We start from the raw sequence: 22,479 nt of genomic DNA, 5'->3' as shown, positions 1-22,479 counted from the left end.
GATCGGTGAATTCAAACTGATTCTAGTAACTCACATCAACTAAAGTAATACATGAAATTCTTAGATTCCTATAGCAATCAAGATGACAAATGCAACCAATCCGTCAAACTCATATAAAGAAGATCATTGTATGAATTCAGATAGATTAACTCAAACACAGTTACACTCATTTCAAGAGAATTGATATACGGATTTAAACAAATAAATTTATGCAAATATAAACAAATAAATTCAAGCAAATCATTATCTTGGTATCAACGAATTACATGAAATTGACGCAAAGACATTGTGCTTTCAAGCTTTGTTCGCCTCTACCGCCAAAATTGTGTCCGTTGAATTTCCAGATATCTAGCCCCTTTGACCAAAGTTTTACGAGATAATTTCTTCCAAATTCACGCTCTGAGTCACTAAAATTTTCACTCTTGCTGCAAAATCGCAGACTGACTAGATTTTTCGATGAAGGCAATTTGACACCAAGAATCTTCGTGTGGGAACCACGCCCTTTATTTAGCGTAACCAATCAGGATTAAATATATTTACCGCCTTTTATACCTAGACGCCAAAATTGTGATCAGCATGACTTATAGAATTCCAAACAACAGATCTGGAAAAACTCTGCTTTTGACAGTTCCGATATAAAATCGAAGTTAACCTTCCCTTTTCATGTCGTCTGACGGTCAAGTCAACGAAGGCTTAATTTAGAATCACTTCCTCTCCCGACAAAAACATTATAAATCTTTGCAGTGTAGTGATTTAACAAGCACCTGTCCCCATAAATCTAATTAATTGTTCTCTGGCCCAGATTAACGTGTTCTTCATAGATCGACAGAAATTTGCATCCTTACACACTGTAATGTACTTACTCCAACTCCATTTACATCTATGCATATATTTGTCTCGCATAAAGTTTTGCATAAATAGCCGAAATGGTCCGAATGCTCAGATTCAGGATGTTTTATATCACTTCAGTTTCGTAAGGTCACTTTTTGTGTATACAGTCTAATGGGCAATAATAACAGATTTGTGGTATAAACGAACCCACATGGACTCCTCGCTTGGTCACCATACCCCTATGCCCACATTTCACCACCATAATTCTCCCAGGTAAGTGTATTGAGCATATAGTCTTTAGTGAAATTTAAATTTCATGTAATCAGAAGGCTAGATTCTAGACCTAGGTGTAAATCGCAATATATTACGTTCTTTTCTTGGGCTTATCCTAATTAGTTGATTATTTCAAGATGGAGGCGGTGTTGCGTTCGTGCACGATCAGAGTTACATTAAAGGCAACATATATAGGTCAATAAGAAATGTTTAGACCCGAGAAGCTAGAGATCAGTAATTTCGACTTTTCACCTTCTCACCATTTTTTTTTAATCCACGTGTCTATATGATAATATGCATGAAAAATTTCAAAGCTATACAAGTTTATTTGATACTTCGTTTTGGGTACTTATCTCAGAGTACAGCGGCTAGATAATTAAAACTCTTATCGTTTCCAATAATGCATACTTTTATATTAAAGTTTGTTTGGACAAAGAATTTTCTTAGGAAACAAAACCAGCTTTACAGATTAAAGATTGTTTACTTCTATGTTACTGAATACGAGCGTATTATGTGACATAAAACATTAATTCCGTGTTCCTTCCAGTTTTAAAACAGGTACAATCTCGAAAGAGAAAGTAAACAAAGAAATTAATTTCAGCATGCAACGGAACTTCAAGAATGTGTATAACCTATCAAACATGAAACCTTAGAAAATAATAAGTAAACACATGATGTCAATGACGTCATCAGTAGTTTTGCTGTCGGCACCAATGCGCATGATCAGTCGCTGTTAACAATGCCCCAATCAATCCAATGAGTTTGAACATATGTCTGTACCAAGTGCCCCAGGAACCAACGGTTCTAAGAGGTTCCTCAGAGTTAGCTGCTGATGCTGGTACTTATCGCCAATCATGTAAGCTTTCTGACTTCTCACAACTCGGAAGTTTTGCCACTCACACTGTTTTCATGTGTCGAAGAAACAGGCAGTCTTAACGTTTCGCGTGGACCCCCCTTCGTGTAATTATGTCTGATCTAACTGCATTTGTTATGCTCAAAACCGAATGATTTGCATTGTTTGAAGAAAAATTTACATTTCAAAAGACCGTGTGATTCATATGTTGACATCGCTAACATAGTTAGTGAGCTGGAGTTTTCTACTTTGAAGCAGACGAAACTTTGTTCACAATGGCCACAGCCGCAGATCTAGTGAATGTGAGTATCCTTTAAAGTTTTCATATATTTATTGAAGTTCTGGCAAAAGTTTATACGTTACGAATATTAACACAGCTGCATTTCCTATTGTTCTCAGTAATACAGTGGATTGTGTATTGAGGTAAAACTGTGTATGTATGTATGTATGTATGTATGTATGTATGTATGTATATATATATATATATATATATATATATATATATATATATATATATATATATATATATATATGTGTGTGTGTGTGTGTGTGTGTGTGTGTGTGTGTGTTAATGGGTTTTCATGAATAAAATCGTAAGGTGACGGGATTCTGATATTCATGTAGAGTCTAACTGGGAATACGTTTGTCGCTGCCTAAATTATCATACATGGTCATATGTATAGCTACATAAATCTCTCTCTCTCTCTCTCTCAGACACACACACACACACACACACACACACACACACTGTTTGCGATTGTGACAAACCGGAGTAACTAAGGACTCGTTAGTTTCTTGCTGACAAGTTTTACTTGATGTGAAAATAATGTTTTATCAAGAGCCCCTCCACACACTCAAAGAAAGCATTATACAAAACCAAATGAAAATTAGATCCGGTGCATTAGGACGTTTAGAGATTTGTATCGATAACTTTAGTTTAAGCTGTTCAGAATGTTTCATTTCAACCACGGTATTAGTTTCTAGAATTAACTCTTTTCGTAATAAACTCCACATAATTTTCAGCAAACGCGTTATTCCGTGTCATTAGTTTAAATTGAGCGTAGTTGAATGTTGATACACAACTCTGTTGATTAAGAACGATTGTTTTGGTGATAGACAATTGCTGCTAAGAAAGTTCCCCTGCTCTTCCTTCCAGTTTAGATATTTGCAATTCCATCTAAGCGAGGGTCAGCTCGGAAATATATACAGTGACCCTTGCGGGTTTTGTAAGGCGAACTCAAGACCGTATACTGGAGAGGTATCAAATATCAAAGACTAATTTGCGCTATAAATAGCACCTCACGATAGCTGAGATTCTCTTTACAAAGGCAATTCTACCTCCATAATTATGTCCGAGTGGTTTTGGATAAAGCCTCAGAGAACTATACTCTCGTATGATAATAACGACTCAGCCATGGTATCTGCCATATTTTAATTGTGTTTCCATGACAACTTCAAAAGTTGATAAGCGGTTGCGATATGCGAAATAATGGATTTGAAATGTATGCCCACTTGGACGCCCGTTGAAATATTGAAACAGCAGCCAAGATTTGGCTGATTATAGTGAGGGATACGAAGAAGATCTTATGAGCACTCAGTTCAAACGAAAATTTATACAACTCGTAGAATAATTTGGATTTAAGTTATCGGACGAATTTCGTAAATTTCATTTAAAAAGAGCACAAGTATAAGATTCTATTTAGCCCATCACGGGAATTCTGATTTTATTTTACCAAACTGCAGGATGGTGTATTGAAATGACTTTGAAATACAGTCGGATCCCTCGGTCGTTAATCCGTGTATTTGCATAACTTGCAATTTATGACGTCATGTGGTTTTAACGACCATTATCCCAAAGTAGATATGTAAATTATTGAAACATTTGCATCTTTTTTTCAAACTTGGTTTCAGTTTCTTGCGCATAGGTGTTGGCAGAGAACGAACTGCCTGACACTCGCCAAAGAAAAACATCAGAAACAGTCGAAATGTGTATGATGTACAAGCAGTTTTGCGTTAGTGAGAATATCTAGCTTACAAATGTAGATTAATTCATTAAATTTTAAAGAAAAATAAACCCTGCCCTTCCTTTCGTATGTTAAAATGTCCATCAATATTAAGGTGAGCGTGAGAGCATATGGTCTGTTCGATTTTGACGTGATAAATGGATTGATTTTGTTCGTTTTAACGACTGTTTTAACACACTACCAGCTATATCATGCCGTTATTTTAACACACTAATATCAATATCATGACGACATTTTAACACACTACTATCTATATCATGCTGACACTTTAACACATTAACAGCTACATAATGCGACACTTTTAGCACACTACTGGCTATATCATGCCGACACTTTACAACGTTAATACCTACATAATGCGACACTTTAGCACACTACTGGCTATATCATGCCGACACTTTACAACGTTAATACCTACATAATGGGACACTTTTAGCACACTACTGGCTATATCATGCCGACACTTTACAACGTTAATACCTACATAATGCGACACTTTTAGCACACTACTGGCTATATCATGCCGACACTTTACAAGGTTAATACCTACATAATGCGACACTTTTAGCACACTACCGGCTATATCATGACGACACTTTACAAGGTTAATACCTACATAATGCGACACTTTTAGCACACTACCGGCTATATCATGCCGACACTTTACAACGTTAATACCTACATAATGCGACACTTTTAGCACACTACTGGCTATATCATGCTGACACTTTACAACGTTAATACCTACATAATGCGACACTTTTAGCACACTACTGGCTATATCATGCCGACACTTTACAACGTTAATACCTACATAATGCGACACTTTTAGCACACTACTGGCTGTATCATGACGACACTTTACAACGTTAATACCTACATAATGCGAGACTTTTAGCACACTACTGGCTATATCATGCCGACACTTTACAACGTTAATACCTACATAATACGAGACTTTTAGCACACTACTGGCTATATCATGCCGACACTTTACAACGTTAATACCTACATAATGCTACCTACATAATGCGACACTTTTAGCACACTACTGGCTATATCATGCCGACACTTTACAACGTTAATGCCTACATAATGCGACACTTTTAGCACACTACTGGCTATATCATGCCGACACTTTACAACGTTAATACCTACATAATGCGACACTTTTAGCACACTACTGGCTATATCATGCCGACACTTTACAACGTTAATACCTACATAATGCGACACTTTTAGCATACTACTGGCTTTTTCATGCAGACACTTTACAACGTTAATACCTACATAATGCGAGACTTTTAGCATACTACTGGCTATGTCATGCCGACACTTTACAACGTTAATACCTACATAATGCGACACTTTTAGCACACTACTGGCTATATCATGCCGACACTTTACAACGATAATATCTACATAATGCGACACTTTTAGCACACCTGGCTATATCATGCCGACACTTTACAACGTTAATACCTACATAATGCGAGACTTTTAGCATACTACTGGCTATGTCATGCCGACACTTTACAACGTTAATACCTACATAATGCGACACTTTAGCACACTACTGGCTATATCATGCCGACACTTTACAACGTTAATACCTACATAATGGGACACTTTTAGCACACTACTGGCTATATCATGCCGACACTTTACAACGTTAATACCTACATAATGCGAGACTTTTAGCATACTACTGGCTATGTCATGCCGACACTTTACAACGTTAATACCTACATAATGCGACACCTTTAGCACACTACTGGCTATATCATGCCGACACTTTACAACGATAATATCTACATAATGCGACACTTTTAGCACACCTGGCTATATCATGCCGACACTTTACAACGTTAATACCTACATAATGCGAGACTTTTAGCACACTACTGGCTATGTCATGCCGACACTTTACAACGTTAATTCCTACATAATGCGACACTTTAACACACTACTGTCTATATCATGCCGACACTTTATAACCTACATAATGCGACACTTTTAGCACACTACTGTCTATATCATGCCGACACTTTACAACGTTAATGCCTACATAATGCGACACTTTTAGCACACTACTGGCTATATCATGACGACACTTTACAACGTTAATGCCTACATAATGCGACACTTTTAGCACACTACTGGCTATATCATGCCGACACTTTACAACGTTAATGCCTACATAATGCGACACTTTTAGCACACTACTGGCTATATCATGCCGACACTTTACAACGTTAATGCCTACATAATGCGACACTTTAACACACTACTGTCTATATCATGCCGACACTTTACAACGTTAATACCTACATAATGCGAGACTTTTAGCACACTACTGTCTATATCATGCCGACACTTTACAACGTTAATGCCTACATAATGCGACACTTTAACACACTACTGGCTATATCATGCCGACACTTTACAACGTTAATACCTACATAATGCAAGACTTTTAGCACACTACTGGCTATATCATGCCGACACTTTAACACATTAACAGCTACATAATGCGAGACTTTTTGCACACTACTGGCTATATCATGCCGACACTTTAACACATTAATAGCTACATAATACGAGACTTTTAGCACACTACTGGCTATATCATGCTGACACTTTACAAGGTTAATACCTACATAATACTAGACTTTTAGCACACTGCTGCTATATCATGCCGACACTTTAACACGCTACTAGCTGTATCATGCTGGGAGCTAAAGGCTATTTCGCAAGGACACGCTGAGGCAGCCGACCTGCGACCCTTGGATTAAGGGTTCGGGTCCTCCATCTGAACTATCGCAGCTTCCTGATGATGTAGTAAATAAAGGCAAAATTACTTGTGCATAAGCGTACGTTTTCTTGTGTTTTCAATGTATGCAATAATTTGGTTGGTTTCGTACTCTTGTCATTTCTTAAGATAAATCAGTTTTGTCTGCTATAACGTTGTTTGTGTTAAAGGATATTCGCTGAGTTGGTCGTTGGATGTAATGGTATATCTTCAAAAATGTCACCAGAATCACAGTCGTCCTCTATAAGTACATACCTTGTTGTAAAGCAAAATTGTCGTCTGGTAGGTCAAACAGTGTCGTTTGGTAGGTCAAACAGTGTCGTCTGGTAGGTCAAACAGTGTCGTCTGGTAGGTCAAACAGATTTTCTTCTGTACATATAATTATTCATCATTTGCCCATCTAAAGTTATTCACGGCATGTAGCGACTCGTGATCTAAAACTAACATATTTATGTCATCAAGGTATATTATATATATATATATATATATATATATATATATATATATATATATATATATATATATATATATATATATATATATATATATATATTATTTTGGTTCTATCTTCTCGAATTATCCTTCATATTTTTCTTGACATCTTCTTCTACATATAATTTGTTGTTGGTTTTAGCATATCTATGTGGTATCACAGTAATTCCGCTATGAATTAAACTTTCAGACACCAGAACCATATTGCAGTCTATCAAAAGTTGTAAATAAACAAGTCATATTTTAAACCTAGTATTACGAACTCGTGTACTTTAATATGGAACAGGGTAATTTTTCATTTCTAAACTCCTGATAACGAGTACATCCCATTAAAATATATTTTTCACACAGCAGTCATGAAGGTTGTATCATGATTGTACCACACCATACTCAGGCGCATACAATTCAACAGTGGATACAACAAAAAGATGCGCAAAACGTTCATCAATGGATCTAAGGAAATAACACCGCCCCAATCAAAGCACGGAATTTCAACAAATAAACCCAAACGATCCCATGATATGAACGGAAATTATCAATTTATTGAACTATTTCCAAAAATAATATTGAATTATTATGTATGGTTGACATATGGAGCTATCAACATGATGTGATCACTATGAAATTTACAAAAATGTATGATTTGATGTATGCTTCGCCAACAAGTATGATACATGATCGATATATGCTTCGCTAACAAGTATGATGTATGATCGATATATGCTTCGCCAACAAGTATCATATATGATCGATATATGCTTCACCAATAATTATTTTATACCATTGATATATGATTCATCAACAAGTATTATATACCATTGATATATGATTCATCAACAAGTATTATATACCATTGATATATGATTCATCAACAAGTATTATATACCATTGATGTGTGATTCATCAACAAGTATGATGAGTGTATGACCGTCTTTCACTCATTCAGTGGCATTAAATTTGATTGTCACACAAACAGCGATATCGAATTAAATTTTCACATAAATAGTGATACTGAGTGAAATTAATTCAAAAGTGGAACGTATTCTGTCATTTATCTCGCGGCGTCCAATCAACGAGCACGAGATATTTCCGATTCCACAGTTCCTGTCCAGTAGTGAAGAAACAACCTCACGGGATCCGATCCTCCCGGCATGCCAAAGGACACGTAGGGAACATCCTTATCCTGCTGGTGCACAACCCTTGGCCCCACGCACTGAGAAAATCAGCCCTGTCCTTCAGGTCATTGTCATAATCGACCACTGGATCCGGGTTCTACAAAACACACCGAGTTCGACGACTCCCCGTGAACAGCTAATATACATAGACTGAACAGTGTTATAAATGATACGCAGTTAAGCACGAAGACAATCTGATTAAAATCAGATCTCAAGTTCCTACGTGAAGATCTAACAGCGATCGCTTAGGGTCATGTTCAGGTGGCCTTTGAATTAGACAATGGAAATGCAGTTTTAAAAATTGTTTTAAGAAAATCAGATCGTTCGGCACACATTGATGCTCTTCAGCCATACTAATCAGTCTCCGAAACTCGAAGGTTTATGACTTCATCTGATTGGCTGATAAAATTAGCTTTTATGGTAATCGCATAGGTCACTAAAAGTAACCTCTAAGTGGTCAATGTCAGATCTTCACGTAAGACAGTGGAGATCTGATTTTAATCCGGTTGGCACAAAAATGACGATATAAAATACGCATGCTCGCTCATGAATTGACTTCGTTACACATTAAATTCTTGCATATAAACAGCTGTACGAGATTACTATTGTAATGTAAATACGATTAGTACATGAATCTGTCTCAGGCAAAATAACCACACTATATTACAAAAAGTCGTGTGTGTGTGTGTGTGTGTGTGATTTGGATTTTTAATACAGCTTTAAAAAAAAATTCAGTCATATCGTTACGATGTATGCAATATGGCGGTGGTTTTTCCCGGGGTTCTTCCTTCACCATTTGTACTGGCTGCCATCTATAGCCTATCTTGTGCTGAAAAATGGGTTAAACCCTACAAGAACAACAATAACAACAACAACAAGCACTCGGGTATCATGCCGCAGTAGCATAATGCCCCACCCATTCACATCATCCTGACTCCAGGATGACCAGTCCTAACCTTAACCTCTTAATGCTGAGCGCCTAACGAGGCAGCTGTTAATACCATTTGTCTAAGTCTTTTGTATTACTCGACCGGGGTTCGAAGATGCGACCTCCCGCATCCGAGGCGGACGCTCTAACCACTATGCCACCGGAGCGGTTATAAAAAGTCGAACACCACTGATCATGCAATGCATATACCATGATTAAATTCAACTTCTCTATGCATATACCATGGTTGAATTCATCTTGTCTATTCAGCTATAAAAAAATAGTGATATATGTCTAACCCTGTAAAATGTAGAATAACGTCCGAAACATACAGTATATAAAACAATTCTACCATTCAGAACGGGTGGCAAGAAAGAATACAATTTTATTTTCACCTATTTCGACAGCTGAAGATTGATTCCGTAAAGCAGACTGCTTCTCGACAAAACTCATCTCTGTTAAATAATTAACTGAAATAAGAGTTGGAAAAATGGACGATAAACAGACCGAGAGAACGTTTGAAATCAATATAAATGCTAGAACTTCAAAAATGTCCAAAATGTCTGCAACTTTGGGACATTTGAAATATATAAATTTCATTAACGTAGTATAAAACAACGAATCAGAAAATACTGCTATTAGTCCTAATTAACTGTGTAATGGTCCCATTGTTGATGATTCATTTCTTACAATAGCTGTCATTACAAGATTAGAAATCGTACTATGCAAATACCATTCAGCTTTTTTTCTTCTGAAAAGGGGTCTCTTTCCTCGAAGGCAATTTAGCATATTTCGGTTCTTTTTAGTTGACAATCACGCAATCACGCAATCTGATTAAAATCAGATCTCCGCTGTCGTACGTGAAGATCTGACGACGACCGCTTAAGGGTTATGTTCTACACTGCTCAGACTCCAGATGTGAACATGTAAGACTTCATCCGATTGGTTGATAAAATTAGCGATTATGGTAATAACATAGGTTACCAGAATATGACCCCTGTGCGGTCTCTGTCAGGTCTTCATGTAGGACAGCGGAGATTTGATTTTAATCAGGTTGATAATCACGTATCTTGTGTTTGTCTTGTGGAAACATATCATGCGTTGCTCTTGGTTAGCATAGTATGGCATGTCCTATGTCTAATTAGCTGCCTCCTTCGGATTCATTAAAGTTTAGCCACATTCTGTAGAAGTCAGCACATGGAGGATCTAACATTTTAATGTCGTATTTGATAAGATGCTTTCTCTTAATACAAGTAAACTTCTGTTTCAAACCAATTGTGAAATTCTGAAATGTAAATTTTTTTATTCTTGTCGTCGAAGATATTAACTGTAGTGCTTAGTGTTCACTGTTTTCATGTATCCATCCACTTGTTGCACTCTTTCTTGCAACCTTTGTTTTATCGTTCTTTTTTTTTTTTACTTGACCCGTTATAATGTTCCCGGTTTGTAATAGCCATCTCTATAGTCACAAACACACACACGTACGTACATATATGCATACATACATACATACATACATACATACATACATACATACATACATACATACATACAATACATACATACATACATACATACATACATACATACATACATACAGGGGCCCCGAGTGGCCGAGTGGTCTAAAGCGCTCTCCGTTACGGATCACTGCCATCTCACCTCTGTCTGCGTGGGTTCGAGTCTCGGATTCGGCCAATGTGGGTATGTGAGAAAGATTACCAGTAGCTTCTCGAGGGTCGGTGGTTCTTTCCGGGGATTTCCCGGGTTCTTCCTCCACCATTGATACTGGCCGCCATGTATAGCCTATCGTGTGCCGAAAAATGGCGTTAAACCCTACAACAACAACAACAACATACATACATACATACATACATACATACATACATACATACATACATACATACATACATATAAGCTACCTACCTACAACATACATCTACCATGTCTGAGATTATTCAACCCTAATCCCCTGCATAACAGACTGTAATTTATCAAGATATAGAATTTGAGTTTTCACATCTTGGTATTGACTTTATATTACATGTCAAGGAATGTTCTAGTTTATGGCTAAGGTTTTTCCTCAAAACAGGATATATGTTGTGTAAACGGGAGGCTGAATTAGAGGCACTTAAGATTAATGCGATTGTTCTTTATCCTATCATGTGTTCTTCACTTGACAAAGTGAAATGTCCACTCGGAACTCATTTGGCATAACACTTATTTCATCTCGTTGTGAAGGACAGTACTATCTTAAAATCTCGATGGCTTGACTTTGCAGACACTATACTTAAAAATTTCTCTCTGTAAAGGTGTTTGTCTCTGTGTAGGTAGGTATGGATTGATGGACGAGTGGATGGGTGGATGGACGGACGGATGGACAAATGGCTGGCTGGCTGGAAATCTGATCAAAACCTTTTAATGGAGATCGGGCGGACACCATCCCATACAAGGTCATATTCTGTTGACCGTTCGGTTAACCAATCAGATTACAGCTTTAAATTTTTAAACTTCATTGTTTGTAAAGAAAAGTGTGCCTCTCACGAAATGTAAGGCCTATTCTGATAGGTAACTGAAAATTAGTGCACCGTAAATTACAAAGGTTGTTCAGAACACGAACCTATATCAGTGCCTGTCAGATCTAATTATTATATGTAGATCTCGATTTTAATCAGATCGGCTTTTATGCATGTATGCATATATGTGAATACAGTAAGTTGGTAGGTAAATACGGAAAGTCGTCTTCAGAGCTGTGATAGTTCAGCTAGCTGAGTATTAGACTCGTAATCCAAGGATCGCGGGTTCATTACCCTCCTATGTCAGTCTAGGTCGGCTTCGTCTATATGTGCTTTTGAAGGCACTTGGCCCCCATTTCTGTGGCATGGCATAGCCAATTATCTGTTAAAAGTGCCGTTAAAACCAACAAAAAGAAAAAGAAACCAACTTCATAAACAACGTGTATGACAAGATTAGTTTATTTTAGACTTAGTCGACTGTTTCGCGTGAGGATATGGTACCAAAGCCTTGATCGATTGTTGATAAAAGTAGGAGTGGGAGCAGTTCGAGCTGATGGCCGGTGTTAACCTCTTCGTACGCTGATGTTTATGAAAACAGTTCCTGTATTTATCTTGCAGACAGAGCTTGTCCGAATGGCAAAACCGTGTCTTCCATTTGCATCCTCTTTGTTTTTCGATTTTATGATGTGTAATTCGCGTCGAATTCACTCAAACCAAACCTGATATTTTGATCGTGCGATTTCCGCTAGGCTCTCAACAAGACATTAAAGTAGATAGGAATATGTTCGGTTTATTTGAATGCTAACCAATATTTATATCAAATTACGATTATTTACTGAATAATTTACACTCTAAAATGCTGTTATCTTAGTGTCATGGTCTCTAGAATAGAAGTTATTTTGTATATATTTTCATCTACATGTTTTGTATATATTGTCTTGAAGTTGTGGTACTGTAGATAAAACCCCAAATCATATCTCGGCTCACTTTAATCACGTGGAATAGCTGAAGTGCAGGGATTAAAATGCCTTTATCTCCAGCATAGCAGACTGGATGTAGATGTTGTTATTCGGCTCGTGTGGTGTACGTACATTAATAAAACGGCATCAAAACCACCCACACGTACAGCTTATATGTAAATCAGTCTGAGAGCTCTATAAACAAGCTTAACGGATACTCTATGGGCTTTTAAAGTCAATTAAACTCTAGAAAGTACAGTACATTTTGGAAGCTGCGATTTATGAATTCCATGTTATAGCTGTTTCCAGCAGAAGAAAAAAACATTTAAGTTCTGAGCCCATTTGGACTAGATATTGTTTTGGATGACTAACAAGTCAATTTTCTCAATACGTTGCAGTAGTCCAAGCGCTAGTTTCGTATTTTTCCGGTCTAGTTTTCAATGCCCGAATCTTCTGTATGCAAAGGGCATTGGGCATCTATTCCCAAAACTGTATTTTTCTTCAGATACTCTTTTATTCACATGGAGGATTACTGTACGTCATCATCTACATGGCAGAATATTGATTACTAGCTTCATCAAATAGTTCAATAAATGTTCCAACCATGATCATGTTTTTTCGCTCACATTGGCCATGGGTAGTGCAGTGGTTATCCGTTCGCACCACATTTCTGTGATTTTGCTTCAATCACTGTTGGTTACGTGACTGAGTGCAACAAAAGAAACACAACAAGGTCGAAAAACGCCGAACTTTCACTGAAGTATAACAAGAAACACAAAACACCGAGAGTAACCATATTTAAATATTTGTATAGTATTTATATATAATATATTGAACAACTGATGTATCAGTTATTGAGTATGTTCATTCTAACACCTGTACAAAATATAAATATATTTTTATCAAATACTGAATATATTATCTGAGAGTAATTCAAGCACTGGTCACAGCTGTAGACATATGAAAGCCTGAAACATCGGAAGAAAAAATGCATGATATATTTTGACTGAAAAGTATGTTTATTCCCTAAGACGCTGCAAAGATGCAATGAGTAAGGTTCGATATTTTATCTAACTTTAGTTTTTCATGAATTTGGTGTTATTCACGCATATATAACGTAACGAGTGCATATATATATATATATATATATATATATATATATATATATATATATATATATAATAACGTAACGAGCACACACACACACACACACACACACACACACACACACACATATATATATATATATATATATATATATATATATATATATATATATATATATATATATATATATATATATATATATATATATATATGTCGGACTCGTGGCCGTAAATGTGCACCTTACCACTGGACAGACCTGTTCTTTCCAGGTAGTGTTTCGGCAAAGCCCTTTACTTGATTGCCTCGACACTAACTATCCTACTTACGTAACTGTGCCGTTAAACCAAATCAACAAAACTAAACAGATATAACGCCACTTAGAACGAGTATATCGCTATCTTCACTTACCGGCAATGATTTGCCAATAACGGATTTACCGACTCTTTAAATCCTGTGTCGCACCGCCACCCTTGCCTACTGACATCCACCAGCACCAAATTCAGTTAAGAAAGCGATTAAAAAAACAACAACAAACAACAACAACAAAAAACCACTAAATGATTTTGCTGTAACATCAGTTGCTACATACAGTGGTCTCAACAACCTGTCTTTTAATTAATCTTTCTAGCCGTAACTGCGTTTGCTATATTTATAACTTACGCCGCCCAAACTCAGATTGGATCATAATTTTAATAAACATTACATGTAAGTAGACAAGAGAATTATTTTTTTTTTATTAATTGCAATTAATTTTTATAAAAGGGTTCATTCTGTATTTTTTAATTCGATCGGACTGATATTTTCTTAAGATTTAGAACATTTCGTGTTTTTTATATACTTTGCTGCGTATGATTACTGCGTTAGTGAGTACGTATGTATGTAGGTATGTATGTATGTAGGTAGGTAGGTAGGTAGGTGTGTGTGTGTGTGTGTGTGTGTGTGTACGGATGGATGGATCGATGGAGAGATGGATGGATGGATGGAAATGTTTACAGTCGGTCAGCACAATTACAACTTTCGTGGATCCACAGTTAACATGTGGAGTGTAAGAAAAGGAACAAAAAAATGAAGCCAAACATAATCTCACAAGTAAAGATTATTTAGTTTGGTTTCAGAATAATTTCATGGTCATAAATCACAACGATACGATCAAAACTAACGTATATTACCACGATTATTTACCTGATTTCTGTAAATATCTGTAATTATCTTTCAGGTGTACCAGTGGGGATACGTTCTTGTTTAAACGAAACATCTGCTTTCTGCTACAATACTTAAACCTAGATAAGCTTCTGAAGTAGCTACATAGATTTGATTCGCTGTTTGAAGTCATCACGGACATATACATGCAAACATCGGCAGGGTTTTAACCACAGATTGAGAGAGAGAGAGAGAGAGAGAGAGAGAGAGAGAGAGAGAGAGAGAGAGTAAGAGAGAGAGAGAGAGTAATTGTTACCATTTACTAGTAACCGGCATGAACTTCTCATGTACTTATTCTTCTTGACGATCATCTAACTTCAATGTAATTCTCATACTTAATGCAACCGGATAAATTTCGAAACGTTATTTAATTCGGTGGTAACCATAATTTGCTTTTAAGTTTGCCTGTCAATTATATCTAATAGATTTATGTATCTTTTTAAAGTTAGATCCTACCTACCTATCTTCTAACCTACCTACCTACACGTCCACCTGCCTATACACAAATACATATATACATAAAATATGCATACAAACATACACACGCGCGCGCACGTTCAAACCTGACTGTAACGCTAACTCTAAGAAAATTCGTACTATAAGCATATCCATTGTTTAATTAATTTCACTGACGGGTTTGATTTTCCACAGAATTGGTTTTGTTAGTTCAAGGCTTGCATTTTGATGTTGCATTTTTAAGTATGATTTATGCTTGATCTCCGTTTTGAGAGCTGAAACATCGCGTGGGGATAGTTTGCGGTTTTGGATGTTTCTTCTTATCGCTTTGTTGTAACATTCTTTGATCTTGATGCGCGCTTTTGTACAAACTTTCTGATTTTAATGATATTTTCAGACGCATAGCATTAGTAAAATGGTAACTCGAACTGATTGGCATAGACATAAACGCCCATCTACACAAGATATCTAATAAACCTTCTGCTGCAGTGTACGCCGTCTTGGTTATCATAACGAGAATCCCGTGCGTGTTATTTGACATAACGTCATCAATGTGGAAAACATATGCCAATCGGGGGGGGGGGGGGGGGGGGGTACCAATGCTTTCTAACATGATTATAAATTTTATGAGGTACTTTTTTATCGCTACGAGATAAAGGAAGATTTCAGCCAGCTTACACAGAATTTTCCGTCTTCTTGTTTATTCAAAATTTTATTTTCATCTTCTTGTTCTAGCCCTCACCACATCCCATCCAACTTGTTGTAGACTGGTATTGGTATATTACAGAATATTTGCTGACTATGCTATATTTTGCACTTTTATATCTTCTCTCATCTATTCATATCGATATCGGTAGATTAATGTAATGTTTATTGAGGTTTACTTTTGCCGTACATATGATTTGAATATATAGGTTGAAATTGTTGTTATAAATTGTCCTTTCTATCTGAAGTAATCCCACTATTTTAATAAGTTTTTAACGAATGCGCAAGTGAACATCACCGCTGTCCACAGTGACCTATTTAAAACAAATAAAAAAGGCCAACAAATTCTCAAGTACAAAAATAAAAAAATAAATAGATGATAGCGTTATTTTTCAGAACCATCAGCATCCGACGTCCCCAAAACACTCCGGACCAAGATGTCTGAAGTGCGGCGACAGGTGCCCGGGGCTGGATCTTCACTACTGGAGGTAAAAACAATTGCATTGAAGTTATATAACCAACAAACAAGCCAACTAGTGAGACCCTTGTTTAAAAAAAAAATAAGCAAACAATAGAAAGTATCATTTAATGACTAAGAAGTTATTGAATTAATTTATTAAAGATTACCAAGAAAAAGAATTGGCAAATAAAAATAAAACTTGATAAACGAGTTACATAGATTAGTAAATCCTCTTCGTACGTAGTAGCGCATAGGGCCGTAGTCAGAACTTGCCACCGTTGTCTGTCTATCAATATCTCTTCAAATGTCCCCACGTCCATTTTTGTTCTTTCATCTCCTTCTCCACTACCCTCCTACATGTCTATTTAGATCTGCCTCTCTTTCGTCGGCCGTCTCGAGTCCATTTAAGGGCGATCTGTGTAGGGATGTGGGTGGCATTCGGAACACGTGTCCGATCCGCCACCATCTGCGCATCTGAACTTCTTGGGTGACTGATTTTATTTCACTCCTTATGCATTTTAGTGCTTGAGATGGTGTGGGGCCAAAAGATGTTGAGAAGTCTGCTCCGGCATGTCTTCCTTTACACTTCTAACTTATGACTTATGGTTTTTGGTAATTTTCCAAGATTTTGCTCCATATAGTAGAGTTCTCAGGACAATGCTCTTGAAAAGCCTTATCTTAGTTTTCATGCTGATGCTCCTGCCTCCATGCACTCCTGCAACCTCAAGGGGTTCTGGTCTATTAACGATGGTCATCGAGTTATCTTGTCCACTGCACCAGATACGATGTTTCATTCTTTGTCTTTCACTGGTTCATCACCGTTGTTGAACCCTCCATTTAGCGTCTTAGTGATTTTGTACACTGTCTCCATGCCTTGTCTTCCAGATGTATCTTCTGCTGGTATTTCTACACACATATCCATGTCTGTTTTTGCCATCTTTTTCACCTCTCTGTCCAGTTCTTGGTATCTTCCTTCCAGATGATCTTTAGTTCTCTATGACCTGGTTGAACTGATCTTTTAATTAATCTCTTTCCTCTCAGCTATCTTATGCAAGGTTTCAGTCTGAATCCACTCTTCTTTGTTCTTATCTAAAACCAAGAACCTTCTCGTTAGAAACATACATACATACATATATACACACATACATACATACATACATACATACATACATTTGTTCTAGGGTTTAACGCCATTTTCCAGCACAAGATAGGCTATACATGGCGGCCAGTATGACTGGTGGAGGAAGAACCCTGGAAAACCCAGGGAAGAACCACCGACTCGGGAGAAGCTACTGGCAGGCTTTCCCACGTACCCACGCCAGCCGAGTCCTGGACTCGAACCCACGCAGACAGAGGTGAGATGGCAGTGATCCGGAACTGTGAGCGCCTTAGACCACTCAGCCACTCGGGGCCCCTACATACATACATACATACATACATACATACATACATACATACATATGTATTGGTTATTGATTGATTGATCGATTGATTGATTGATGCTTGATTGGTTGATTGATTGATAGGAAAATATATAGACTGATAGGGGTATTTCTAACACTTATTCTTCATAAGCATTGCATAGCAAGACATTATTCCATTCCATGTCGATTACACTGATTCCCATAAAAAGTGCAAAATAGCGACAATTGAATATCGAACCAATTTATTAATGAGCCAGCTAGAATATTTATTTAATTCTTTGCAGAAAAATCTGCAAACACTGCCGATGTTCACGCGAGGATCATGATCTTCAGGACGACAGTGACTCGGAGAAGCAACCAATCAACTTCCTGTTTGACAGTCACCATGAAGACCCGGATCTGTCATCAAGGTTACAGAGACTTGATTTTGATGACCTTTCTGCCCCTTCCCAAATTCTCACCCCCGAAAACGATATTGTTATACACAGGATCATTTCGGAAAATCTGGTAAGAAGTCCGCAAGTTATTCTGGATTAGTCTGGTTAGGTCACTAAGAACAATTTTGGATATGCCCCTTTCGTCAGGGTCTTTTAAATGTATTACTTTCAAATTAAGATCATCAGATGTAAGTTGATCGAAAGGATATTACGTTTTTACTTATTTCAATTCATTGTGTCTGTATTTAACAATCAACAAAAACAACAACGCTAAATAATGTTATCATCATGAACGTGCGAAGGGAAATTACGTTCTTGTATACGTACGGTATTCTCATTTGCTTTTTTATTTTAAGCAAATAGTAAAAATTTACATCTACTGCGATTTTTCAGGCAGAGTTTACCTTCTAGTCGGTCATTTTTCGCGTAATTGCAGTTTGGATCTATAACAGTTTCATATATAGGCTTGCCGAGTTTCCTTTTAATGAAAATTTATACAACGAGTGGTATATCATTGATGCAGCGTACATACTATATATATATATATATATATATATATATATATATATATATATATATATATATATATATATATAATATCGCATACAAATTCACATATTTGCCCTTTGAACGGAGTTAAGATATTCTCCGGCAACTGTGTATTGACCGAGTGAATGAACTCCTCACATTCCTGCGTGTGTGTCCGCTACGAAATGTAGTTCTATGCCTTTACTTGTTGTTCACAATCATATTTGCAAATTGATAAGTTGATTGTTTTATTTTTAAGTTTCTAGTTTTATTCACATTGATTAAATCAGTATTAAACATACTTATGATTTAAACATGAAATATTGTTTTTATGAAGAAAGTTAAGCACTACGAACGCGTTAGCTTCTTGTACACAATGCATGTTCAGGCATTCACGTACTGGCGTATGGAAGTTAGCGTGGAATATAAACTTAGCGAAATGACGAGCCAACAAGAGGAAATTGAAATATTTTAATATATTTACAGTTGATCTAAGTTATTCTTCTGCTTTTAGACTCTCTCTCTCTCTCTCTCTCTCTCTCTCCTTTGGACGGCTTGAATAAAATTACCATCATCAACAATGCATTAAATATGTTACAGTATGTGTGCCTCGTAACCGACACATTTAACTTACAGTGTTGATAGGTTATTGCAACAATGTATCATTGATATGATGAACACTGTAGATACATCCCTAGGAAAGTGTAAACATACCGTTACGATGAACCATATTATTGTAGGTTACTTGGCGGAAGTTCAGTTTTAAGTTTTTCATCGAACCCAAATTGTTTCTCTCTCTCACTCCATATTTTTGCGTATGTTGCCCCTTATGCATGAGAGGGAAGAGGGGAAATGAAATAAAGGATTACGATGAAATTGTGCACGATGTTAAATTAATGTTGAAAACGGGGACTATTAATGAAATAAAGGATTACGATGAAATTGTGCACGATGTTAAATTAATGTTGAAAACGGGGACTATTAATACTTTTTTCGTTATTTTCATACGTCATTATTGATTAATGAGTGGAAATTCATCATTGATCTATAGATCTGCAGTTGAAACAACGTTTATATATTCATATTATTCAGCCTTGGACGGATCACAATTTGATATACCAGTAGTGTTGGTATATCAATTTACTTTATACCAACACTTTAAATGACGTTATTTTTAATTATATGAACATAATATATGAGATTATAAAAATGCAGAATAGGCACATGGAAATCTAGTCTTATCGACGTGATCCCAATAATTTATGTAAACAATTTTTATTTATTCTTTGTTATTTGATCGTAACCTGACAAGATGCTTATGGCTGAAGATTATTCGACCTTGCTTCAGTTGGCAGACGCGAGCTATCTGCCAATCTGGTGCGCGCTCCCAATAACGAAACAACGCGTGCATCTCTGGAAAGTTGCCATAAACAAAAAGTGTGAACCGTTTCCGTACGATCCTATTATAATTTGCACCCTTTACCAACCTTTGTTCTATATTCAGTTTTCGAACGATTGAACGCATGTTTTAGCCAAAAGTAAAACGTTTTGTCTTCGAAGATTATTAGCATGGTGATATTGTGATACGGCTGTCTGTCTGTCCGCATGTCTGTCCGTAACCGTTTCTCCTCCTAAATCTTTGAGTGGAATTTCATTTAAGATGTTGATTATGATGTTTGGTCTTCTCCTCTGGCACATGGTCAGGATAGGGCCGGGCAGGCGCAGGGGAGGGTGAATGGCGGGGGATATGAAATTTCTGGTAGAGTTTTGGCCAATTCATCTGTGCTTGATATAACCGTGTTTATAAGTGCCAGTGACTTTCCATGCCATAGTCGAAACTGATTTAATAGAAAATCAAATGCGTTCAACAAAGGGACGAATGATCTCCATGTTTTCTTCTTGCAATACACTGATGGTACAACGAGCTTTAGCTCAGTATACACCGCATTTATTCAGATTATCAGCCGTTTAATTCGTAGTAAAAATCCTAAGTATGCAAATTAGATCTACTGTGTATCAGAAATGTTCAACCGCCTATCCGTATTGAACCGTTTCACAATCTGACGTGTCCAGTTTCCATCTCTGACATAGCCCTGGAGGTCTGGGGCTATTACTTCAGTATATTGGACAGTGGTCACTAACACAAATGTTGGTACCAACTTCCCAAGTAATGTGAAGTACAATGGATGGATTGTGGATGGTCAGCACATCAATCTGATTAAAATCAAATCTCCACTGTTATACATTTAGATCTGACAGCGACCGCACAGGGGTCATGTTCAGGTAACCTATGTTATTACCATAATCGCTAATTCTATGAACCAATCAGATAAGTCTTTTATTTTTGCGTTTGGGGACTGCGCAGTGTGGATGAAGAGCATGAATGTCTACCGAACGATTTGATTCATTTTCAGATTTTTGAAAGCTGCATTTTATTGGTGAATTCAAAGGTCACTAGAACGTGACCCTTAAGTGGTCGTCGTCAGATCTTCACGTAGGACAGCGGGGATCTGATTTTAATCAGATTAGTCGGCGCTGAGGACCAGAGGCGTAGCTCACTGAGGACCAGAGGCGTAGCTGGGGGGGGGGGGGGGCGGGGGGCAGGGGGGTACATATGTCTCCGGGCGCCAAGGTACAGGGGCGCCAAAATGAGGCTTACAACGTTACATTATAATAAGTAAACAAGGGTAATATTCAAAAATGTGATTAAACGGGAAGGGGGCTGGGGCGCCAATTTTATAGTTCGTCCCCGGGCGCAAAATATCATAGCTACGCCTCTGCTGAGGACGAGGATGACTCTGAGAAAGCAGATACGACTACCAAATAAAAACGGCAAATATTATGTTTTGAAACAAACTCTTCTGTTTTGTTCCCTCATTTACTGACATCTTTACAGTCCATAAGTGTACCTTAAAAATGTGTTGGTAACAGTTCATTAAAATGGTCAGAATCAATCTGAGTGATTTGTACTTGGATAAGATATATTTTGCAGGTGCAAGTGGTTTGTGTTTATGAAATTTTAACAATTAATTGTATCGTTTTCTAGTAAAAAAATCTCTTGCTGGCAGACATATTTTGAATCAATTTCTTTAAGTAGAAGCTTTTTTATCAATAGTTTTATTTAAACCTCTGCAATTCCATTTTATTATGGTATCAGATATATTTATGGAAGTGGTGGAAGTACGGGACTTATGGAAAGTTTCCCTACCGCGGTTTTAAAGGGACTCCAATGTCCTTATTTTCTACACATCCCAAATTACTCAAGAGCTTGACAGGTTCTCAGACGCTCTCGGAAGTATGTT

General features: G+C 37.0%; 1 protein-coding gene across 1 annotated transcript in view; it reads left to right on the top strand.

Annotated features, from left to right (window-relative positions):
* Window positions 1-1,870: 1,870 nt before the first annotated feature.
* LOC149802208 (testin-like) overlaps window positions 1,871-22,479 on the top strand; it is a 31,718-nt gene continuing 11,109 nt past the window's right edge. The window contains exons 1-3 of the mRNA XM_089956619.1: window positions 1,871-2,259; window positions 16,725-16,816; window positions 18,497-18,719. Of these exons, the coding sequence (XP_089812745.1) occupies window positions 2,233-2,259; window positions 16,725-16,816; window positions 18,497-18,719 (342 nt within the window). The 5' untranslated portion in view covers window positions 1,871-2,232. The remainder of the gene's footprint in view (window positions 2,260-16,724; window positions 16,817-18,496; window positions 18,720-22,479) is intronic.

Source organism: Sinohyriopsis cumingii, chromosome 4 (assembly GCF_028554795.1).
Source record: "Sinohyriopsis cumingii isolate HCF-2022 chromosome 4, ASM2855479v2, whole genome shotgun sequence".
NCBI classification, from domain to species: domain Eukaryota; kingdom Metazoa; phylum Mollusca; class Bivalvia; order Unionida; family Unionidae; genus Sinohyriopsis; species Sinohyriopsis cumingii.
Note: the sequence above shows the minus strand (reverse complement) of the source record. Positions and strands in the feature narration are given on the sequence as shown.